This window comes from Mus caroli, chromosome 1 (assembly GCF_900094665.2).
Source record: "Mus caroli chromosome 1, CAROLI_EIJ_v1.1, whole genome shotgun sequence".
Lineage (NCBI taxonomy): Eukaryota > Metazoa > Chordata > Mammalia > Rodentia > Muridae > Mus > Mus caroli.
In genome coordinates this window covers 75,824,276-75,849,714 of record NC_034570.1, presented here as the reverse complement: position 1 = coordinate 75,849,714, position 25,439 = coordinate 75,824,276, and the positions used below count along the sequence as shown (strand labels likewise).

General features: G+C 41.7%; 1 protein-coding gene across 1 annotated transcript in view; it reads right to left on the bottom strand.

Moving 5' to 3' along the window:
* Col4a3 (collagen type IV alpha 3 chain) overlaps positions 1-25,439 on the bottom strand; it is a 130,059-nt gene that overhangs the window by 45,296 nt on the left and 59,324 nt on the right. The window contains exons 4-24 of the mRNA XM_021155885.2: positions 22,784-22,828; positions 21,567-21,611; positions 20,710-20,772; positions 20,028-20,081; positions 19,160-19,186; positions 17,958-18,035; positions 16,338-16,400; positions 16,193-16,228; positions 14,729-14,770; positions 14,398-14,475; positions 11,389-11,451; positions 10,786-10,845; positions 9,479-9,523; positions 8,780-8,833; positions 7,093-7,134; positions 5,142-5,226; positions 4,816-4,851; positions 3,145-3,309; positions 2,493-2,582; positions 1,973-2,068; positions 867-937 (exon numbers count right to left, since the gene is read on the bottom strand). Of these exons, the coding sequence (XP_021011544.1) occupies positions 867-937; positions 1,973-2,068; positions 2,493-2,582; positions 3,145-3,309; positions 4,816-4,851; positions 5,142-5,226; positions 7,093-7,134; positions 8,780-8,833; positions 9,479-9,523; positions 10,786-10,845; positions 11,389-11,451; positions 14,398-14,475; positions 14,729-14,770; positions 16,193-16,228; positions 16,338-16,400; positions 17,958-18,035; positions 19,160-19,186; positions 20,028-20,081; positions 20,710-20,772; positions 21,567-21,611; positions 22,784-22,828 (1,338 nt within the window). The remainder of the gene's footprint in view (positions 1-866; positions 938-1,972; positions 2,069-2,492; positions 2,583-3,144; positions 3,310-4,815; positions 4,852-5,141; positions 5,227-7,092; positions 7,135-8,779; positions 8,834-9,478; positions 9,524-10,785; positions 10,846-11,388; positions 11,452-14,397; positions 14,476-14,728; positions 14,771-16,192; positions 16,229-16,337; positions 16,401-17,957; positions 18,036-19,159; positions 19,187-20,027; positions 20,082-20,709; positions 20,773-21,566; positions 21,612-22,783; positions 22,829-25,439) is intronic.

Below are 25,439 nucleotides of genomic sequence, written 5' to 3'. Positions count from 1 at the left end.
TTTAAAACAGGGTCTCAAACTGTAGACCAAACTGACATTGAAGACGCAGAAATCTTGTCTAAGTATCTGGTGTTAGGATTACAGGCATAAGCCACCAACCTTAAGTATTAATATAAACTTTTTGTCGCACAAATATCATGTCAAACATCTTATTTATTTTATTTTTTTAACTTCCCAAACTGAAAAAGAAGCCAGCTAGACAGTCCAAGTCAATACAATACAAATAATAATTACTTCAATGTAAGATACTAATAGAAATTCTACATGCCATACCATCATCATGATTCAGACTGTGTTTGAGGGTTGGTCAGTTCTAACATGCATCTCTTAGTTATTAAACCTAACTTTCTAATTCACTATAATATTAGAACTAATAGCAGGATTTTATATATAATATAGTATAATAACATGATTAGTAATTTTAATAGCTATATAGAGCTATAAACTACATACCATAAAATTGATCATATCTATCTATCTATCTATCTATCTATCTATCTATCTATCTATCTATCTATGCATCTATATATATCAGTAAACTTCAATGATATTAACCATAATCAGCATGAAAACATCTTCACTGCTCCCCAAATTACTTCTAATTCATCTAAGGTCAATCCTTGTTCCCACAGTCAGCCAGGGCAACAATCTAATTTCTACTTCTGCTACCATTAAAAATGATATATGGATACATAAATTTACTAATTTGCTCATTGAACTGACAAATACCTATGAAGCACCTTTCAATTTCTAAATTAAAGACCTACACTTTGCCACAGACTACAGACTTATGTGTGATGCAGTCACATTTCCAGAGTGCTCAGCTTTCCAAGGTGAAGCTAAAATTTAGAACCATGAAATCTTACTGCAAATCCTGGGAGACCTGCACTTCCTGGGGACCCTGGGTTTCCCTTCAGACCAGGCGCACCTCGTTCTCCTGCAAAGCAATTTATTATGTGCTATTGAACAGAGCAGTGCAGTGTATGGAGAAAATATATTTTCTTGTGAGGATGAAAGACAGTTTCCACCCTAAAATATCCATGCAGTCAAAATTTGTCAACTGGAACACTTAGGTCCTGGCTTCCTAGCCTCCTCCCATCCTGTAATTTTAAGGATATATATACTGATTTTTCCTATATATGCTCATTGAAAGAAAATTACACAGAAGATGATGAAAACTGCAAATCCACCATCAGGAAGATAATATTCACTAAATTCTGGACACTATTTTATATAAACACTATTTTATAGTCATTCAATATACATGCAAATAAATGTAGGTGTATAGATTCACTTCAAAGTCTCTTTGACTATTACCCAGCTAGCCTATCCATTGGGTTTTAGCTAACGGTGGCTTTTAGACTTCTAGGTTGTGTTTCCAACTTTTAACCATTGTCATCAATGCTAAGCAAGTATCTCTAGATATTTAGCTCTCCAAATGCGCAAGTCTCATATCTGTCCTAGATATGGAAAGCTAATATGGCTGATGATGTGTTTCTCATGAAAAAGGGCATATAATTCTGAAGAGTACCATAGGCTAGAAGAGATGGCCTAACAGGCTCTTGAATGTGCCCTTCTGGCTTCCTTAGCACTGTCTCCCTCAGTGCTGCGGACATACATGGCTGCTAATTTTTCATTGCACTGGAATACTGTATATGTCCCCGAGTCTCTCAGAAGTGGGACTGGAAGAGCTGTGTGCTTGGCAAGGTCATTTCCTTATTCTATCTGCAAGTCCATGTAGGACTCTCTTTTCTAGCCCCAGGGGGTAAGAGTCTTGCAAGAATTCAGCTACCCAAATAAACATGGAAACAATAGCAGGCTTATGAGATTTTGGGCAACTTCATGGTAACACACTTCTTTAGAACTCTTTAAATTCATTATGATATCTAGGCAACCTAATACTCTCTTAAATGTCTCAGTACACTTATTTTCTGTCCTTACAATGCTACATTTTCATGCAAGTTGTCCATACCTGGGATTCCTTTGATACCATCTAATCCTGGAAATCCTGGGACTCCAGGGGGCCCTGGGAAGCAGTGACACTCGGTGCATGGACTGCCTGGTTCTCCTGCAGTGGGACAGTGCATGTGTTGCTTGCCAGTCACACAAAGTAGTCAGGAAGGGCAGGCACTCCCCACCCAGCAGCTGTTATTTAAACAGTTTTTTTTGTTGTTGTTGTTGATATTGTAAAACTAATCATTGTTTGCGGCAATTCACAATCCCATGTATGATATGCTCTTGTGAGCTGTAACTTTCTGAGAGAGAAAAGTCCAAGAATCTACATGAAGCATCCACTGTCTCAGTTTTTCCCTATGCAAGTAGGATAGACTCTCACTTTAGGCTTAGCCAGCAATTCACTGCAGGTTAAATGGACTGCCAATTGACAGATAGGTGAATACTTCTAGGTAATTTGTTTGGAAAAGAAGTCATTTTCTGACTAGAGGGGGGGGAGGTGTGGGTCCTGAGAAGCAGTAATGGGCATGGGCTTTTACCTTTGGGTCCATCAAGTCCTGGAGCTCCTGGAGGTCCTCTATCACCTGGCATTCCATGCTCACCAGGGGAACATTTAAAAACAATGTCACCTATGAAAAGACACCATCAGAGATCAGGGTTTTGTTTTGTTTTTTTCTTTGTTTGTGTGTGTGTGTATGTTTGTGGGTTCCTAGGGGGAGGTCTGGGGATATAGTTCAATGGTTAGAGTGCATGTCTGATTCACACAAGATACATGAGGTCCTGGATTCAATTATCAACAGTGATAAAACACAAAGCAAACAAACAGTAAAACCCACCACCACCACCACCACCACCACCACCACACATACACAGGTGTGCATGCAGACACCCTCCATTAATTTTTATTTGAGCTTTTCCAAAAAGCACATTTTAAATACACATATGATTTTACATGCATCTCCTCCATCCTTCTGGTGGAAGATGAGCCTTTAGAAGTTTATCCACAACTGAGAAGACACATGCTGGCCAGCTCTTACAAAGATGCATTGTCGTTTTATGTTCTATTTTCTAGGACTGTACTACAGGTCCATGCTCCTGTGCCTGAGTATAGATGGGTTGTTCATTGGAAGTTCTATTGCGCTTGCTAACACAGGGAAACAGAAACCTTACCAGCCCATTTTATATCTTTACCTGGACATCCTGGAGGTCCTGGCGGGCCTGGTGGACCTGGTGAGCCAGGACATCCCAGGGGTCCAGGAGGTCCCACAGTGTCTTTTCCAGGGGGTCCTCTCTCTCCTTTACTCCCTTTCAAGCCTGGCCATCCAGTGGATCCTCTGAGGCCAGGCCTTGTCAGTCCTTGGAAGAAAGAGCCATTTGTAAGGTTTTAATTTTTCTTCTGATGAATATGTTTATTTTTCAGTTCAAAATAGAATGATAAATTCTTATTTACAAGAGTTGAAAACTACATAAAAACATATAAAACCAAACCGTGTATATCCTTTCTTTCTCGGTGGCCTTGTTACTTTATATTATATTAAGGCAAAGTGTAAAAACAGTCCCACAAGATGACTCATGTGATTTATTACAAGGAGCCAAGACGGAGTCTGAGCTGTGATGTAAGCTTTATATACAGGACTTGTGAAAAGTTTTTGCATGACTGCTATTCTGTAGATTTATTATTTTAATTGGAGATTAGAGGATGCTTAATTTTGGCGCCCCCAAATGAGAAAGAACAAGTTGTAATTAAAATGTGTTCCCACCATGAAAGGATGGGGAAGGCAGGCATATCTGCATACAGATGCTAAGTTAGATGGTATAGACCCAACTCTGAGTCAGCACTGCTTCAATTTTGAACTTCTGCCTCATAAACAGTGAAACGATTAAAAAGAGCGCTCTCACTGCCATACCAGCTGAGACTCCAGCTGGGGTTGTTAGTGGAGCCTAAAGCCAAATCCTTCTGATGCTTATCTGCTTCAGAATTTTGTGATTTTTCTGTTCACTGTCTTCTTAAAGGAGGCTATGCTTTCCTTAGGGGCCTGGAATGGAGAAGGAAGTCTTGAATCTTTATCCAGATGCCTAAAACAATGCTCTGTTGCTCATTCCATCTTTGGGAGATGTCTACCATTAAAGTGTCTATGGGGGTGTATATACATGTGTGTATGTAGTGGGTATATATAGGCATAATACTTGTCGATTTCTGTATCTATTACATTTTCTTCCTTTAAAAAGAACATGGCACAGTTACTGGGGATGGGCTCTTAAGAATCCATGTCTAATGCTATTCTTTATCTCCTGGAAAGTAAACATTCAAATGGCTCAGAGACAAAAAATGTAAAACTTTACAAAAATAGTGCCAGGTATGGTGGCACACACCAATAATCCCAGCACTCAGGAGGCAGAGACAGGTGTATTTTTGAGCTCTGGGACAGTCTGATCAACAGAGTGAGTTCCAGGACATCCAGGGCTACACAGGGAAACTCTTTTTTGAAAAACCAAACCAAATCAAACAACAACAGCAACAACTTTACAGGAAAAGTATAATTTAGGCATCTTTGTACCTTGTATTATATAATGAAAATGATTACTTTCAACCAGTCTACTTGCTGTGACATCAGTGTTCTGTATCTTTGTACCACCTTTGAGGATCAGGGCTTGGCTCATACCCCAAGATTATATGCTTGCACTTAAAACCATTGAACGTTACTTCATCAGTTTGTTTCAATACCTGCAACTTTTCCAACATAGGCCACAAATATAACCAGCAAGAAGCTAGAAACTCTGTTTAGTTTCAATCAATGAAAATTTTTCTTTTATAAGTAATATGAATGTACAAGGACAGTATTCAAAGAAACACAGACATACCAGGACTTCCAGGGACTCCAGGGGGACCACTTGGACCTGGGAACACATCGTATCAGTTAATTGCTTGCAAAATTATAGATGTTCCCCTGCTCACTTTAAAATTCAATGGCGATATCATTGTAGTTATTATTCAATTTTTTTAGGTGTACCACTTACAAAATTCTCATGTAAAATATAAAAATTAGAAACACAAAAAATATCTCCACTGATGTAAAGAAAGACTTCCTCTTCACTCCTCACCTGGAAACTGTCATAGTTCTGTAAACACTACTCATCATCGTGAAGGAACCATGATGATAAAGGCTTTAGGAAGAAATGTGGCTTACCCTGTGGGCCACGGGCTCCTTTGGGCCCAGGAAGTCCTGGCATCCCTTTCTCTCCCTTTTCCAGGTATGCGTCATAATATTCTGTCTTAAAGGAGAAGGCAAAGAATAAATAGGAAGGAGAGCTATGGGTGGAATGCTCGCCAACTCCACTTACTTCAGTCTTTTTATTTTGGCCTAAAAGAAATTTTCCTTGTTTATCTACGTTTAAAGGTTTTTATATTAGCCGTTATTCAGAAGTCATGCCCATACCAGTGAATAGATGTATAGACAAAGGTGACCTTTCTGATATTACCATATAGTTTATGGGCTTTCAGGTAGAAACTATATTTAATTTAATTACATTAAATTTTTTTTTTTCTGGTTGAGACTCAAACTCAGGGCCTTATGCCTGAAAGCACTGGACCACCGAGCTATGTACTTAGCCCTAAAAGTGTATTTTAAGCATGATGTGACTAAACTAACACATTTGTATATTTGTTGACTTAAAAACAAAGTAACAAGAACCTTTATTTAATCCTCATTTATCATAGACGTTATCAGTGAAGACAGGCAGGGCACTTCATCAATGTTATCAGTGACAAGGCCATCATAGTGATCATCATAAATTCTACAATGTTATGTGTGCACTGGTGGGTATTTGACTCTGCTACAATATATGATGTCACAGAAGAAAAGTAGCCATTCAAAATTTCCTAGCAGTTCCATGAAAGCTTTTTTTGGGGTGGTGGGACTTGCCTCTGAAACAGAAAGATACAGATTTTTGGGACCCACCTTCATTCATTTATGTAGAGTGAAGTTATGTAGCTCGGTGAAGGGGGTCTGAGAACTGCCTTTAAAAAAAGGCTTATTTTATGTATATGAGTGTTTGCTTGCACCTATGTATGTGCACCACTCGTGTGCCCGATCCTCAGAGGTTTGAAGAGGATATTGGATCCCCTGGAACTGGAGTAACCAATGGTTATGAACCACCATGTTTGTGCTAGGAGACAAACCCAGGTTCTTGGCAAGGACAAGTACTTTTAACGGTTAAGTCGTCTCTTCAGCAGACCGCTGTGTGTGTGTGTGTGTGTGTGCATGTGAGTGCAGATTCCCAAAGTGTTCAGAGCTTCAGAACCTCTGACACTGGGGTCACAAATGATTATGTTCTGTCCAGTGTGGGTGCTAAGAACTGAACTCAGGTCTCCTGAATGAGCAGTAGACAGTCTTAACTTCTGAACCATCTCTCCAGCCTTGAGAACTACACTTTTAACAAAATGAACCCCATGACATCCTAGGCCATTTTTACAGGCTGTACAACCAGACACAGAAACTCTGCTCAGCCCATTGGATATGAGACCCACTGCTTTGGAGAAGTGAGCAGATGTCAGACCTGAGAGCCAGCAGTCCCTCTCATCCTTCTTGTGAGTACCATCATATTCATATCTGCATCGAGCCAGGCAGTGCTCTCTGGGTATGGAGCTTGGGTTGTAGGGACTGGTCCTTGACGACCTACACTAAACCTACACTAAACCACTAAACCTGAGCTCTGGCTGCCTGCTGTGAAAAGTGGGCCATGCAAAGAGAAGGAACAAGCTCTTTAATTCCTCAGTACCCTACCTGTCTTCAGCAGCAGCCTTCTTATTCCACCCTGAGAACACAGGGTCACCTTGGGTAAACTGAGACTAGGCCATATTTTGTTGTTGTTGTTTTGCTTTTTGTTTTGTTTGTTTATTTTTCTTGTTCAGAGTTCAAGACGGACTTTATTAGTGCATTTTAAGGACCAATCATAATCAAAACGAAATATTTATCCATTGTCAAATAGGTAAGTAATGACCATAACTAATTTTTGCTTTGCCAAAATGTAAATGTAAATACTTTCATATTCATTATAACAGTTAATGAGAAATAGTGACTTAAAATTTGCTCAGAACTTGGAAGAACTTTTGACATTGTTATCTCTCATTACACTTACTGGACCAGGAAATCCTGGGGGGCCAATGTCTCCTTTCCTTCCCTAAATTGAAAGAGAGTTACAGGTGAGTATGCAGGCCCAGAGTAGCATAGGTAAAGAACCAAATACAAGGTTGCACAGTAAATTACTAGTAAGGTAGTGTCCTTTAGGTATAATATTCACACCAGATTGCAAGGTTTGTAACTGCCTTGAAATCATCTTCCTGGAAAGCCTTCATCTACGAGTTTTGTCTTTCAAGGCTGGGAAGAAGTGAAAGTTAGCCAGCCTGTTCTACAGCTCTCCTTTAAACTGCCACCTATGGTCAAATGCCTCCCACGTCCACATTGTCACACAGATTGTAGTTATGGGGTAGCCAGGCTAGGGTTTCAGTTAAAGCCCAGTGTACCCGACCTCCTTTGTTTCAAGAGGGCAATCCACAATTCTCCCAGGAATATTATTAAAAGACAAACTTTGAACCTAAACATCTATCTTGGCTTATGTGAATTATTTGTGAACATCTACAGCATATCAGAAGCAGGTGGTGTAAACTATACAACTAGTTGACTGTGACTTTTTAGGGACACATGACCAGATGAGGTTCCAGGGTCCAAGCCTACACTTGACTTCAGATGACCAGATGGATTCCTGTTAAGGATGAGGCCCTCACAGGGAGCGATTCTGCACTAGAGAGTCCTGAGCCAGCCAACCTTAGGTTCAACTAACAGCTAAGATTTTTTTTATTCTTATTATTGTTTTATTTTCCAGCATTTCCACATAAAGAAATGTGATGTTTAAAAAGACTACAAAGGTTTGTCACTTCTTTTCAGACTACTATCAATTATCAACAAAGTAAATTTTTATTACTCCATGGGGAAATCTCTGTTTAACATAACAGTCCACAAGCTTGCTTTACAAATGCACAGACATCACTATGGTAACCAGCGCTGACAGAGGTAGAGGAAAGGACCCAAGAAGAGGAAGCTTTTCCCCAGGACTCTCAGAATGTCTGGTCCCTATCAATAATTCTTGCTTCACATATTTATTGAGTCATTGCCTGAAACTGAGAACATCTCATTTGGTGATCTTCTTGGATTCCTCACCAATTAGTCACAGCTTTTACTCTCAATACTTGGTTAATAAAAACACGGTAATTTTTTTTAAAGCAATATATATGGGCAGGTGAGATGGCTCAGTGGGTAAAGGGGCTTGCCACCAAGCCTTGATTATCCAAGTTTGGTTCCTCAAACCCACATGGTCGAAGAGAGAAGCAACCACCACAAGTTGTCTTCCGACCTCCACAAGTGGACTCTGATTCGTGTGCCTTCCCGCAATAAATAAACAAAAGTGATATGAAAAGCAACAAAAAAAATCTACAGGAAACTGAAATTTGCAGGAATGCATCAGACAGCCTGGAAGGGATCGGTGAGGAAGGAGGAACACCTGCAAAAGCAGGTGATAGGTACCCCACACAAGACAACCTTCTCGTCTGTGAAGTGGGACTTGCACCTGTTTTCCAGGAGTGACTTTGGGATCAAGTAGGAATATCTGAGCAGCATCCAGCTGGGTAGATGACAAGCTTAGCAGTGCTGACAGCTTTCATTATATATGCAAACCTCAGAAAACAGACTTGAAACTTTTACTCCAACTCAATGTCAACTAACGTAGGCACTGCCCAACCAGTTGGGAAAGGCTAAAGGTGGGATGTTACCTTAATGCCAGCTTCACCCCTCAACCCAGGAAAGCCCCTGTTGCCTTTGGCTCCCTGGAGAAAAAGAGAAAAGGACAGCAGACCAGAAGACATGAGTCAGTTGTGTTTGCACTGAAGTATGTGCAGTCGGAACTTATTTAGCTCTTAAATATTTAAAGGTTATTTTCAAAGTCAACATGTACAAACATCTGGTATATAATGGATGTTTCCAGCTCACCCTGGTGGTGATAGATACAACCGTACTGTATCTATTAGATTGTGTTCTTGGTGTATTGATCAGGGCAGGGAACTAGCATATCCATCCCTGCAATTGTTTATAATTTCATTACAGAGTTAAAAACCCTCTTAGCTATTTTCAAGTAGACAGTACACCAGTGCTGATTATAGTTGCCTTACTGTGCCTAGAAGTAAATGTAACCTCTGTACTCATAAACTAATCACTTCCTGTCCCTCCAACTAACCACGCCTCTCAGCTTGGGGCATTCACACTGTCTCTGAGAGATCAGCTTCTGTGGCCACCATGTCTGAGAAGATCATGCAGTACTGGTCTTGCTGATTTAAGTGGGTCCAGTTTATCTTTCCACAGTGGGTCTATAGAACCAAGTGTAGTTTTTAAAAGCTGAAACTTCCTGATGACTCTCAGCTAACCTTCTTTGGCTATCGCTGCTACTTCCATGATTATTTACAGGCATGTCTTACCTCAGTGCCAGGGAAGCCAGGGGCACCATCTTTTCCAGGTTTGCCCTAAAACAAAAACACTTAAATTAACAAACATATTAAATTCAGTAAACACAGAAAACATCTATGCTATAATCTCCTTTAAACACAGGACAAGAAAGCCTCAGGGAGCTTCCTCACTGTTGGATTTTATAAGGTAAGACTTCCAATCATTGAACAGCAATGGGTGTCTTCTACCGAGGAAGGTAGAAGGTGGAAGGCAGGCAGGATCAGTGGTTAGAGTCAAAAGGAGGGGAGAGAGAGAGAGGGGATGTTAGTTAAACCTTGAGTGGAGTTCATGTCTATCCTTGAATGGGAACCAGGGAAGCATCAAGCAGAGAGGTAAATAAAGAATTTAGAAAGAAGGAAGCGTTTGAACTGTATTGCTTTAAATGTAATTTCTTAAATCCTAGATAAATATTTAAATATATATGTATCTATATGTATCTAAAACATTCTGGTATCTCAGCAGACATGATTTTTAGATGAAATCCTATGTTATGAACCCTTCCTGATAGGAGTAAAAATCAGGCAGACAGAATCATTTTCCTTGAATACCTCCACTCCACTTTCTCCTCCTGAACGCATGCTTTTTAGAGTTTCTATATGCTATATCTGTGTAAGTTTTCCCAAATGGAGCTGAGTGGCAGAACTGGGCCCCATTTGCTTCTGTGTTCTCATCACCCCACTTATAGACACACTTTCCCCTATTTCCCGTGGGAGTGTTCTGTCTTCACTCTGACTGGTTCTGATGAGCTGTCACTCACAGGAGTTCACTGCCTAGCCAATCAAGGACCTTTCCCCTGTGACCATAGACATGCTACAGAGTGAGACAAAAGAGCAAGCTAGGTCAATCTGATCTTGAATCTCTGCGTGCGTGTGTGTGTGTGTGTGTGTGTGTGTGTGTGTGTGTGTGTCTTGTGCACGCGGGATCATGACTGTAATTTTTTTCTTAGATGTCATTAGCCTAAAGTTGGCTGGGGTTCTACCTCATTCCTCCCCCCTTTCACTGAAGAGCATCATTTGCTCGTGTCCAGAGAAGATCAGAAGTGAGCTGAAGAGAGTCCTGCCCCAAGTTTCAGTTTCTGAAGTCCCTGGAGTCTTTCCAGATAAAAAATAAATTGCACCTACCAAAACTTAAATGCATTAAAACAAACAAACAAACAAACAAACAAACAAACAAACAAACAAACAGTCCCATAGCTAGTTGGAACACCTTACTCTGTAACCCAAAGAGTCCCAAGCTCTGCCTTTCCTGGGTTGCACACGCAGCTGAATTGCCACCTTACCCGAGGACCAGGCTCTCCAGGCGCACCCTTTTCTGATCCATAGGAGTCTCCAGGTGGCCCCTGTATAATTAGAGTTATGAAATGCTTTAGAAATGACTGATTTTTTAATTAATTAAGAATAATATGTCCCTTCTATTGGCCATATTTAAAACTAAATAATCTAAAAGAGAAATTTATTATAAGAATTACTTTAAAATGGATATTCAAAAGCCAGTGCTATAGGCAGGTCACACATACAAAATAGTGCAGAGGTTTCACCTAGAAATGGCTGCAAAATAGTTCTAGAACATTCCTGGGCTTTGTGTTTTAGTGAATATCAATATTTAAAGGTGGAACATTCATTAAAATAAAGATGAGAATTGACCTAACTGAACTCAATGTGTTATTGATAAAGAATAAGGCATGCAGGTGGTAGAGGCATGGTCAGAAGGGCGGGGACATGGTCAGAGGAGGGGCAGGAGTGGAGAGGGAAGTCATGGGTGGATATAACCAAGATACAATGTAGCCATGTATGAAATTGTCAAAGAATAACAATATCCTTAACAATATGAAATAAAGTTCTGTTTTATGTGTCACGGGAACAAAAGGACAGAAATGACCTACCGAGGGTCCAGGAGGTCCGGGTTCACCCCTCTCTCCCTCATCTCCTTTCTCTCCCTTGAAGTCCTGTCATAAATACAGTTCAAGGCCATTATCACAAACCAACCAAGTAAGATGAGACCAGTCCCATTTAGAAATACCTTCTGTCCAGTGAAATGAGGCCTGAAAACCAGCACTGGGCCTCATGACAACAGCCCAGCGTTTCTTTTTGTTTCCCATCATTCAGATTTTTATACATGATCTCACATTAATACTGTTGTAACCTTTAACCGAAGAAGTATCCTTTGTGTATCCCCTGTAGGAATCTACTTTGTCAGTTACTGTCACATCTGCCAGCCAATACAGGTGTTAGGTCAGTGTTCTTCTAAACCCTGTCCCTAATCATCCACTAGGGTAAATTGAAATGGATAACACAGGAAAACCAAACATTATATGGTATTTGTTAGAGCTCAGACTTCTAAACTTTTTAAGGTCAAGATGTAGTTATGACTAGTTTTGATTTTCAAACATTTTCATCACCTTTGGGGAAGCTGTGCTATATCCTTAATTAAAATGTGGTTTTTGTGCTTGTGAGGTAGCTCTGGAGAGGACCTGGGCCCTGGATCTGATCCCTGGCACCAGCACCCCCATCCCAAAGATCAGACAAGTATTCTTTCCATATGTAGTCAACCCTTAAACAACAGGACTAGTCTGGGAACTAACCTTAAATCCACCCATTATGAAATGAAAAAGATCAAGAATATTCAAATAATCTACTTGATAGCCTGTTTCCTGTCTTTCAAGGGCAGGGTTGCTGTTGGTTGCCTCTCTGTGTACCTTCTGTGGTGTCATTGGTGCCAAAAGTGTACAAGATGATGTTCAAAGAAGGTCACTGAGTATTTGAAGCACTCCAAAAGGCAGCTTCTTAATCTACGCATCTTGGGGGAGCAGGGAAGAAATTTGATCCCTTGGGAAAGAAACTGTTATGTGAGTTGGCTCTCTATACCTGTGTGTATATGTTTTTAACAATAAAGTGTGGGCTGAGAATGCAAAAAAATAAATAAAATAAAAAAAGAGTATCCCGTGGGTAAAATTACATAATATTTATTTACATTATTATATTTATTTATCTACTGAACCAACTTTCTATTACAGAACATTCATTTCTATTATAGCACATTCATGTCTAACACATTAAAATTGCTTTTATTGGAATAACACTTTCTTGTTCGGATGCTGTCATGATGAATTGATGCAGGTGCACGTGAGTCATTATTCCACTTGGTCACCTTCTGCCTCCCCCAGCATCTGTATTCCTTTGAGGACACTAGTTTTTCCAACTCATTTTCCCACCAGGTCAAGTATTTAAGATATAGATTTTGTAAACATAAGAACTATCAAATTTTTTTAAAGATCTATTTTATTTGTATGAGTACACTGTAGCTGTCTTCAGACACACCAGAAGAGAGCATCAGATCTCATTACAGATGGTTGTGAGCCACCATGTGGTTGCTGGGAATTGAATTCGGGACCTCTGCAAGAGAAGCCAGCACTCTTAACCACCGAGTCATCTCTCCAGCCCAAAAGTATCAATTTTTAAACAATGATGCTTTAGATCTCATTAATTTACTTTACACTAATGGTCTCTGAAGAATTAGATTATTTTCTTCAGACCATTTGTTCCAGTCTTCAATGTGATTTTTTTTTTCATATTACATCCCACCAGGCTTTCTCTGAACTCCCTTTAGTTTCATTTTGGTCATTTAGACGATGTACAGTTGGATGGTGGTTATAGAGCTTCTTCTTGGTATAAAGATAATATTCTAAGATTGGCAGAGGTGATGTTTGTCCAACTAAGTGAACATTGAAAAGCCACCCAGTTGATCATAAATGAGGGAATATTATGGCCTATACATCATTCTACAAAAATTGTTAAAGACTAGTTATAATTAAAACCTGTGGGGTATACTTTTTAAAAAAGCATATTTTATATTTAAATCATGTCTCAACTAAATTATTATGAATAGCAATTAAGTATAATTTTCAAAGAGGGGAGTTTAAGCTTCTCCATTAATTCGATACTATTTGGATTCTTTATTTCCCCTTCCACACTTTCCAAGTGCAGGCTGGTGGCTGACTCCGTGTGTGGTACTGTGTACTTATTTCCTAAGCACTCAGTTCAGCTCCATACCCTGGTCCTCTTAGCCATCCCAGCATAGGAACCAAAAGCAATCCATGTCCAAAAGGACATGGAGTAGTGTTCTTAGTGAAGACTGGGTGAGGCTACAGTGGCCATGCAAAGGGTTCCATTAGATTGTAGTGCTCGTCTACTCTGCCTATGGGTCACTGCCATCCTATTGGATCAGAGCCACACATACTGTGTAAGGGACAATGAGAGACCACCCCACCTAGAGATCCATCCCTTCTGCAGACACCAAACCCAGAAACTATTGTGGATGCCAAGAAGCACTTGCTGACAGGAGCCTGGTATGGCTGTCCCCTGAGAGGCTCTGCCAGAGCCTGACCAATACAGATGTGGATGTTTGCAGCCAACTATCAGTCTGAATGCAGGGACCCCATTGGAAGAGTTAGGGGAAGGATTGAAGGAGCTGAAGGGGATTGCAACCCCATAGGAAGAACAACAATATCAACCAACCAACCCCCCCCCCCAGAACTCCCAGGGACTAAACCACCAACCAAAGAGTACACACAGCATGACCCATGGTTTTAGCCACATATATAACAGAAGATGGGAGGGGAGGCCCTTGGTTCTGTGGAGGCTCGATACTCCCGCATAGGGTGATGCTAGAGACATAAAGTAGGAGTGAGTGGGTGGGTCGGGGAGTACCCTCATAGAGGCAGGGGGAGGGGGGATTGGGTGGGGGGATTTGCAGAGGGGAAACTGGGAAGGGGGACAGCATTTGAAATGTAAATAAATAAAATAACCAATAAAAAATCGAAAAAAAGAAAGGTTCAACTAGATGTCTTTCCAGAAACAAAGGCACAATCATAGCCCCAGAGCTACAACCTTACCGATTTGTTGTACGCATAAGTGAGTGTAAAAGTCACTGTTCCTGGTGGCCCAGGAGGTCCTGTTAATCCTTTCATACCCTAAAGACAAGCATAGCAGAGAATGAGAGATACCCAGAATCCTATCCAGCATCATCCCCAGCATCATCCCCCGCATCATCTGCTCCACTCTCTCAAAGGTCTGTTTTCTCTTCTGCCCCATTCATCGTAAAACAGCAAATGAAAGTGCTCATTCCAACATGGCCAGTGAATGAACCAGAGGCAAAGGCACTGGGTGGGGGTGGGGGTCTCACACTTTCTGACCCACTCACACATACTATGGTGTGTCCATTACCCTTTCTCCTTTTTGTCCTATCACTCTATCGCCCATGTGGCCCTGTAAGAAAACATGAGATGCCATTGTTAGGTCTCAGGAAGTGAAGCTGTACTACAGAAGGATCTCTGGAAGTTAGACAGAAGCCAGCATCTCTCAGATACGTGTGAAATGTCTCCCAAAGGAGTCATTTCCCCAGAAGGGGACATATGGCTCCACTGACATGCAGCACTGGTTTCCTATTAGAGCCATGCCTCAGGCTCCCTCAGTCCCTTCTCAAAAGTGCTTACTATTTCAAAGCCCCCACAATAGCCCTGGCCCTGCTCACCGCCCCAGGCTTTCCTCTTCCCAGATACCTGTCTGTTCTCTCTATAAAGACAGTGTACTGTGTCTCCCTCCCTCCCCCTTCCTTCCTCCCTCCCAGCTATCTCTTGCTATCTTCTTTCTTCTCTCTCTCTCTCTCTCTCTCTCTCTCTCTCTCTCTCTCTCTCTCTCTCTCTTGTTTTTTTTGTTTTTCAAGACAGGATTTCTCTGTGTAGCCCTGGCTGTCCTGGAACTCACTCTGTAGACCAGGCTGGCCTTGAACTCAGAAATCTACCTGCCTCTGCCTCCCAAGTGTTGGGATTAAAGGCGTGTGCCACCACTGCCCGGCAATCTTACTGTGTCCACTATTTTCTCCAGAGCTCTCTGGTTTGCTGTCTTTTTTTCTCCACTCTGGGCTATTTCAGATGCCTCTGGATATTTTGTTTCCATTATGCAAAAGAAACGTTCCAACCCTGCACACAACCACTATGCTTAAAAAATAAATATGAATAATTGGAGCTCATTAAAGTTCCAGTCCTTGTAAGAGAAGTCTTGTAGCTTCATCTTAGTTTTGACATTATAAAGTTATCTTACTGCTAAAAATAAGTGAGATGAGTAATTGAATGTCAAAATTCTGAAATTAACATCAGAAAAGCTAAGGATGGAATACAAGGGAGGAACAGAGAGACTGCTTATGTGCATCTGATGATGAAGTAATAACCGTGAAAGCCCACTGGGAAGTTTACATCAGGTCAGTAATATTCGTAAGGAACACTGTGCTTAGTAATAGTTCCTTGGCGAGGCGAGGCCCCACTCAATATTTTTTATCCTGAAACAACAGCTTGAATTTTGAGTAGAAACACCTGAAGCACTCAGATTAAAGATTACAAGGAAGTCAACTTTCATCTAGTCACGTAGATTGCATGGATTTTGCAAAGCAGCCCATTGCAAGAATTGGGATAAAGCAGGGTTACCAGAACTGGAAACCCATACTTTAGAAACTCTTGCTGTCTTCTATTGTTTTGAGTCAGGGATTAAGTACCTGCTGGTCCTGTCCCCTTTCCTGTGGGTGTTCCTGTTTTCCCAAGGAGGTACCCACTGTGCTCTGCTCAGAGAAGTAAGCCAGACTTTTTGGACTGGCTAGGGTGCTCTGACTGTTACAAATTAGGAAGTTAGACTTACTTTGGGTCCTCTGGGTCCCATTGCTCCTGGTAAACCCTAGAAAAAGCAATAAATAAAAGTGACAGCAGGACTCTCAGCTAGTCAGAGAATGCTCAAAAACATCTGCTATCACCAATGTGCGTAACAGCCTTGACTTCATACTCACAAAAAATCCCGGAGGTCCTGGTGGACCGGCAGGCCCTGGAAAACCTGGGAGTCCCGGAAAACCCTTGAAGTTACAAAAAAAGAGAAAGAGTGAATTTAACGTAATTGTCAATTAATGCCAAAGTTAGACATAGTGATGTATTAAGGAAATCACAAGAGCAAATTGCCTCCCCTCTAAGTGACTGCAAATGACTACAGTATGTTCCAAACATACTGCTATCAGACACAGATGCCTGGGACATCTGATGCTACTGCAGGGGCATGGCCAGTAATGCTTCTTTATTGGGACAATTTTCAGGGATTTTTCTCTCTTTCTCCTCCCTGTCTTTCCCTCCCTTTCTGTATTGGACAGTTGTGTTTCTTTAGAGCTGTCCCCTCCTGCAGTTCTCTTGCCTAGTTTTCCTTCTACCTATATGACCCACTTCTTTCTGCCTCCTATCTCTGTGCCTGACCCTCTCAGAAGGATGCTCTCTCTGCTGGACCAGTGTCTCCAGCTAACTGACTATGCCACGGTAGCCCTGGGCTTCCTCTCCGTCTACCCAAAGGTTTTCTTCCAGGTTGATATTTCTATCCCCCTTCGCTGCATTATTTTTCTCAGCATTTACTACTATTCCTAGAAATAACCCTGCCATATAACTAGCATTCAAGAAACCTTTCTTACATAAATACATTGTGCTGTCTTCAGCCCTGCCCAGTAATTAGCTTACAGAAGATGTTGACAGGAGACACCTATGTTTCTGGGTCACCACTCTCCTTTCTGCATGATTGATTCCTAAGCAAAGGATCAAGACCCATCCCTTTCCCTGCCTCTCAGAAGCCTCTCCCAGCCCCTGGCCACATTCCTACGACTGTTCTGCCCCTAGTCAGACGTCACAGCTTACCATCAGTTAGCCTAGGTCACCATATTAGTACATCCATAGGTCCAACTCCAACTCTGATTCATTGAGGCAAATATACAGTCTCTTCTCAGAGATCTCCACCATTAACTCTGAACTAAGTTAAGTTACCTCTGGTTAATCAGCCTGAAACTTTGCAATTAGAGAATTTATCTACCCAAGGGGCCTTCTGAATCACAAAATATACACAACCCCCCAAAAGCTGTGTCTCGTTGAATCTATTATGAAACACCTCCAGGACAGCTACAGATGAACTAGTGAAGCAAACTGGTTAGTGTTCAAGAGGAGGGAGGCTACGCTTCAATAAAGCTCTTTAAATAATGTGTAAATATTGAAACCAGGGTGTTCTTTAGCACTCCAGTTTTAAGTGGTAGTTGATGTATGGTGAATGCCCATCCATGGTTTCAGTGACTACAGAACAAGTAGAACTCTTTTCAGAGGATCCTTACGTTTAGGAGCTGAGTGACAGAGGCGTACAAAGAAGTTAAAACACACACATAATGTCATTTTTGCATAACAACATGTTCCTTCTCCTAATGAGGTCAATGTTAGAATAACACCCAAGGGGGGAAAGACTGTAGATTGGGAGAGAAGAGAGAAAACAGGCAGGCAGGTAAGAGGGAGGAAGGGAAGAAAGGAGAGAGGATGGGAGGGAGGGAGGGAGGGAGGGGTAATCTGAGGATGAAGACGAAGATGACTGACCACTCCTTTTGAGAGTGTTGTACCTGGAAGCCTGGAACGCCTGGAGGCCCAGGGTCACCTTTTCCATTGAATCCCCTGTCTTCTCCTTGAGCAGGCTCACCCTTAATAGCAGAGACAGTAATCAACACCAATCAACATTATATTTTCAACCCCTACCCCGTAAGCACTTATTGAAGGTTAAACTTCCTCAAAGATGAGAGGGTTTGGGAGGTATGAACTTGGAGAAGTGTTTTAAAAATTGCACTTTGAAGAATTAAAAAAAAACGTATAAATGTATAAATGATGCATAACAATGAGTTTCATTATGATGTTTATGTGCTTGTATATATAATGCAGATAAAACTCATCTTTACTCCTCATTACTCCTGTACCCCTCTCACCTCTGCCACTGATTAAATGTCCCCCATACTTTACTTTCATGTCTTTCTCTTCTTTTCCCTTTGTGTGTGTATGTGTTTGTGTGTGTGTGTGTGTGTGTGTGTGTGTGTGTGTGTGTGTGTGGTGAGCTGGTGAGTTTAATTAAGGTTTCTTAGAGGACCATGACTGAATGCTGTTTATAGAAGCATGAACTACTACTACTGAGGAAAATGCCTCTCCTTCCTCAGCAACCATTAGCAGCTTGCAGATTCTTAGGTAGGGGTGGGATATCACAAGCCCCTTCTCCATCTTTTGTACTAATTTTTAAAACTAACAATTTATTAGGAATAATAAAGCATTTCCCGCCGGGCAGTGGTGGCGCACCCCTTTAATCCCAGCACTTGGGAGGCAGAGCCAGGCAGATCTCTGAGTTCTAGGCCAGCCTGGTCTACAGAGTGAATGAATTCCAGGACAGCCAAGTCTACACAGAGAAACCCTGTCTCGAAAAACAAAACAAAACAAAACAAAACAAAAATACCAAAACAACAACAACAACAACAACAAAGCATTTCCCAAGACACCCAAATTGGTAGCAATTCTTGACCTAGAACATCGAGTCTGAAACATGAGATCAATTCCCTTCCCCCAGACTCCCCCTTCCTTAAAAGATGACATAATTGGCCCTCAGACCTATCTATGACAACAGCCAGAGGAGAAAGTGCTGTGTTTTAATTTCTGTGGCATCTGAATTACTATACCAAGACCTGGTTTATGATGTCTGTAATGTTTATATTTCATGAATTAATTGGAGTCCTTTTTATATGTGTGGTTAGAGACCTTCCATCATAGTAGTTGACAAAGGACTCACCTTTTGTCCTTTCAAGCCATCAGGACCCTAGGAAAGAGGCAACATATCAGCCATTAGAGGTTGAACAATCCATATACTTGACCTTGTCTCTACTCTGCTTCCTGGCCCCATAATATTCTTGTGAGTCACTTTTAAGATGCTCCAGTCTGCACATCCCAGCATTCCAATGGTTTCTTCATCATCTCTGCCTTCATCCAATACAACCAGTCTCTCTCTCATCCTCTCTGCAAGTTTGCATCCTGTTTTCCCACCCATTCCTCACTTCCAGATAGGCCTCCCTGTTCTTTCCTGCCATGGAAACATTGCTTTCCAAGGTCAGCAATGATGTCATGATGCCAAGACCAAGACACCATTCCTTGTGTTATTAGACTTTCTTGGCAGCATCGGGCTGTCCCATTCTTCACTGAAGTACATCTTCCTCAGGTCTTCCACACCACATGCTTCCTGGTTTTCTCTCTGCCATCAGGGCTTTTTCTCCTTTCTCTGTTCATTCCGCTTGACTTAGAAGTTACCTGCTGGAGTAAAGTCTGACATCTAAATCCCTGTTCTCTTTGCTCTCACTCTGAAGTGCTAGAATCTTGACCTCATGTCCTCTCCTCCAGCCAGTATGCTTACTATACATCTTTATGTGAAAAGACCAAAAGTAAAACAAAATCTTCATTTCTAAATTTGATCTTATAATTCATTTCCTCTTCCTTCCTTTCTCTCTCTCTCTCTCTCTCTCTCTCTCTCTTTCTTTGTTTTTCTTCAGTGTCTGATAAAATTTCAGCCTTTCCAATATTCTGAGAGACATGTTCATAGCACATGGAATGGACTACTTTCATTTGTAATCTTTGTCTGTGATACGGAGTTAGAGATGCAGACTTACTGGGAGCCCTGCATAGCCTGGTGTGCCCGGAAAGCCTGGGAATCCTTGTTCACCCTAGAAGACATGAGAAGTTTGTCAGCACTCTTAGTTGTGCTAGAATAGCTCATAACTATCCCAGTCTCTTCCCCCAACCCTGTAGTGACAAATCTAGGCAAACCAATTCAAATTCCTGATGGCTACTGATCAGAAGGCAGAGGGCCAGAAACCCGTTATCTTAATTGCGAATAAGATCAGGGTCTACTGCTTCTCAAATTGTGCATAAACGGCAGCCTAATTGCACCAAGAACCTTTTAATTGCTGCTTCTTGGAGCTTTAGTAATTAGTTCACTCGTGGCCACTGTTCTAGGGGAGAGGAGGGCTCAGTTAGGACAAAAAAGTGGGGAGTGGGCCCTGCAATCTCAGACTTTCCTTTCCAGACACCAACTTTGTACTCAATGCTTTAGTCTCTGATTTTGATGTCTACAACCTCTGATGCAAGTAGGTGAGAGTCTGTGGGAACTGACTAGAAAACTCCCTTAAAAGGATATGGAAGGAGAAAGGAAGTAGTTTCTACTCAAAACCATGCCCTGGATCCTGACTAAATGAATGTTTCCGGAAAGTCGACTTCCATTTCAGTCTGGTTTCACCTTGACTTAGTCATTCAGCAACACTCTCATTGGCCATCTGTGCAAGCAGGACATACCTTAGAACCGTTGCATCCTGGTAAACCAGCCAGCCCATGAGGCCCAGGGTGGCCTGGGAGGCCCTAGAAAAAGAGCAAGACTCACTGACAAAGACAGAGGCAGCATCACAAGGTTCAGGATCTGGCAAAAATATCAGGACTCAAGGGAAATGATGGCTGATTTGAAACAGCCATTAGCTAGAAATGGTGGCCTAAATGCTCACATAACAAGTTTAAATTGTAGATTTTTAGATATAGTTTAAATATCATAGCAAATAAAGCACATTAGCTAGGAGAAAGATTGTTGGATAAGGTGTGGGTATTTTAGATAAAACAAAAATATAGAAAACAGAAAATGGAATTGTGGGACTGTTCCTCTGAGCAAGAGATTGGCGGGTGGGGTGGGGGAAGACAGACACAAAGGTGAGGGGCGCTGCTTGTTCTTTGATCTATTGCTTCAACTCAGTTCTGCTCACATATCATAGAGAGCCACACTCGCCATGGTCAGTCCCGGAGCGTAGCCTCTTCCTGTAAAGAGTGCATCAAAACTGTTTCCCTGGGTGAGTGCTTTAATGTCTTTATTACATAAGCATGAGTGAGAGTACACATACATATTACACACTTATACACATTATACACATACACATATACACAATACACATATACATATATACACAATTACACACACATACTCATATGCATACACAAAGACAAACATGCACACATAGAAATATGCATACACACAGACACACAGACAGAAACACACAGACACATGCACACACACAGGCACATACACATACAGACTCATACACACAGACACACAGACACACACACACACACACACAGACACAGACACACATACACTTCTCATTACTTACTGGAAGTCCAGGAGGACCTGCAAATCCTGGTAATCCAGTTATTCCCTAAATATAAGCAAAATAAGAAGGGGATGGCTAGAAAAGCAATGAAAATAACTATCTTATAAACATAAAATGATTTGCCACGTCAGTAATCATTCGTTTGCAAGTATGGGCTGAGTATATACAACCGGTTAGGAAAACAAACAAAACAGGCTTGACAAATCTTTGTAGATCTTGCCTTTACACAACTTTAAAAATTTTTGTTTTGTTTTGTGAGAGTCAGCCTTGCTATGTATATTGCCTAGACTGGCTCAAATGCACTGCGTACATATCCTAGGCTGGCTTGGAGCTTATGGCTTTTGTGCCCCTGTTTTCCACTTCTAGAACTGGGGAGTGTGTGTGTCCATGTGTGTGTGTGTCTGTAATGATGTATCTCTGTGTGTGTGTGCATATGTTTGACATGCATGCTACAGTATACTTGTGGAGGTCAGAGAACAACTTTTTGGGAGTTTATTCTATTTCTTCACCTTGTTGAAGCTGGGCATCTCTTGCTATTTCTGCCATGCAGCACACTCCAAACTACCAGCATATCTCACCCCCCTCTCTAATATATATATATATATGTATATATATATATATATATATATATATATATATATATATCTCCTAATATATAAATATTAGGTTCCTAGTATTGCACTCAGGTAATCAGACTAGCATCTCAAGCACTTTACCCTGTGGAAAGTTTGTCTTTATAAAACCTTTAAAAGGGGGATTGCTTTGGTTGTGAGAGATTCTTTATTATTTGTTCTTTCAGACAAGGTCTCACTCTATAGCCCAGACTAGACAGCCCAACTTTGAGCTTATAGCAATTCTCCTGCCTCAGCCTCTTGAGTGCTAAGGTTGCAGGAGTGAGTCACCACACCTGCTGCATTGTCACTAGATTGTTGGGATGCTACCATCGTGACTGGCATACTTACTGTCACTTCATAAGTACCCCCATGCCGATCAGGATCAGCACTCTCTTCTCCCTACAGTTCTCATGCACCTTTCCCCCATCCCTTCACATCTGTCTCTAAGGTAACGAGCATTATTGTGGCCACAGCCAGTGGGTTGGCTTCCCTGTTCTCAGACTATCTGTGGAGCGGACACGAGGCACCTGATGTTTGAGTGATGTTTACCGTTAGAAGAAGAGCACTCAGCCAACAACTGGAAGGGATGGGCTGAATACTTACCCTGATGCCTTTGGGGCCAGTGAGTCCCGGAAGTCCTGGGGAGCCCTAGATCCAAATGGAAAGAGAAAAAGTCAGTACCGCAAAAACCCATTTGGATTTAGTCTAATCTCCACGCAGAACAGCTTTGCTATCGTGGTTATTTTGGTGTTGATAAAGTTTGATGATCACTGGCTGCTTCTAATCAAGGGACAAACAAAACTGCATGGAAAACTTTGCTACTCAAAGTGGGATCAGGAACCAGTGAGCAGTGCCTTCGTATCAACCTGGGAGCTTGCTGCAAGTAAGAAAGTCTCAAACAGTCCCACCCGTTATCCTCCTCCCAGGCATACTGATTCACAAGCTACGTTTCAACAGGATTCTGTTGGGGTGCTCCTACACTGGAAAAGTGCTGTGAGCCTGTAAAAGACCCACATTTGACAAGCAGCTGCTGAGGTCTGATAAGGAAGAATACCAGAGTTACGATAGCAAAGGAGACTGGAGATCCTGTGCCACAGAAGCACTTCATAACGAGATGTGCCAGACACATACGAGTAAATAACTAACAGTGAGGACTTCGTGCACCAGAGATGATACTGCTTCCAGCACGTAGTAAATCTTGGGTTGAGGCCCCCTTTTATAGCAAATAACCTTAAATGGAGAATGTTTTAACTAAGCTGCTTGCTGTGAAAGCGCCATTGTTCAGGAGCTATTTTCGTCGTCATTCCACAGTTTCAGGGTTTTGTTGTTGTTGTAGTTGTTGTTTTGTTTTTTCTTTCTTTCTTTTCTTTTGGAAAGTCTGTTACAGAGTCTTCTGAGATTGGACTGTCAAGGCCAAAGTGAGCCATTCCCTTCTGAGGTGGAATTCCTGGGTGCAAGGTCATGTCTTCCCCCTCCTCCCGTCCCCCCATGGGAGGTGTTTTGTGTTACGCAGAGGGCAAGACAAGAAGACAGGGTTTCAGGATTTACTTCCCAGTTGTAAATCTTCTCATGCAGAAAATATCACGTAGAACGGAAGCTTAGAAATCTGAAAAGTATTTTGTCAAGTTTTGAATGGTCTCCGTGTCAGATACTCCTTTGGAGCTGTATCCATAAGCTCTGCTTGAAAATAAGATTTCATGACATAACAGGTGTTTTCTGCGTTGGTTTTATGGGATATTTGCACATCATGCAATCCACATGAAGCACTACGGTGATGACAATTACCACTGCAACTGAAGAATTTAGGAACTCCTAAATTCCTAAAGAGAATTCCTAAAGAGGCACTGAGGGCAAGTGAGCAGAGTAAAGTATAGTGAATAATATGGAAGAGGAGTCCTTGCTGGGCTTTAGTCCCAGCACTCTGGAGGCAGAGGAAGGCGGATCTCTGTGAGTTCAAGGCCAATCTGGACTACACAGAGAAACCCTGTCTTAAAAGTAAAATAATGTTCAACATCCTTAATCATCAGGGAAATGCAAATCAAAACAACCTTGAGATTCTACCTCACACCAGTCAGAATGGCTAAGATAAAAAATTCAGGTGACAGCAGATGCTGACAAGGATGTGGAGAAAGAGGAACACTCCTCCATTGCTGGTGGGATTGCAAGCTTGTACAACCACTCTGGAAATCAATCTGGCAGTTCCTCAGAAAATTGGACATTGTTTTACCGGAAGATCCAGCAATACCTCTCCTGGGCATATATCCAGAAGATGTTCTAACTGGTAATAAGAACACATGCTCCACTAAGTTCATAGCAGCCTTATTTATAATAGCCAGAGGCTGGAAAGAACCCAGATGTCCCTCAACAGAGGAATGGATACAGAAAATGTGGTACATTTACACAATGGAGTACTACTCTGCTATTAAAAACAATCAATTTATGAAATTCTTGGGCAAATGAATGTATCGGGAGGATATCATCCTGAGTGAGGTAGCCCAATCACAAAAGAAGTCACTTGATATTCACTCACTGATAAGTGGATATTAGCCCAGAAACTTAGAATATCTAAGATACAATTTGCAAAACACAAGAAAATCAAGAAGAAGGAAGACCAATGTGTGGATACTTCAGTCCTCCTTATGACTGGGAACAAAACACCCATGGAAGGAGTTACAGAGACAAAGTCTGGAGCTGAGTCGAAAGGATGGACCATCCAGAGACTACCCCACCCAGGGATCCATCCCATAATCAGCCACCAAACGCAGACACTATTGCATATGCCAGCAAGATTTTGCTGAAAGGACCCTGATATAGCTGTCTCATGTGAGACTATGCCAGTGCATGGCAAATACAGAAGTGGCTGCTCACAGTCAGCTATTGGATGGAACACAGGGCCCCCAATGAAGGAGCTAGAGAAAGCACCCAAGGAGCTGAAGGGAACTGCAACCCTATAGGTGGAACAACAATATGAACTAACCAGTACTTCTGGAGCTCGTGTCTCTAGCTGCATATGTATCAGAAGATGGCCTAGTTGGCCATCATTGGGAAGAGAGGCCCCTAGGTCTTGCAAACTTTATCTGCCTCAGTACAGGGGAATGCCAGGGCCAAGAAGTGGGAGTGGGGGCAGGAGGGGAGCAGGGCAGAGGGAGGGTATAGGGGGCTTTTGGGATAGCATTTGAAATGTAAATAAAGAAAATGTCTCATAATAATAAAAAAGAGAGTTCTCAGTTAATCTACTTGCAGGTTTCCCATGCCAGAG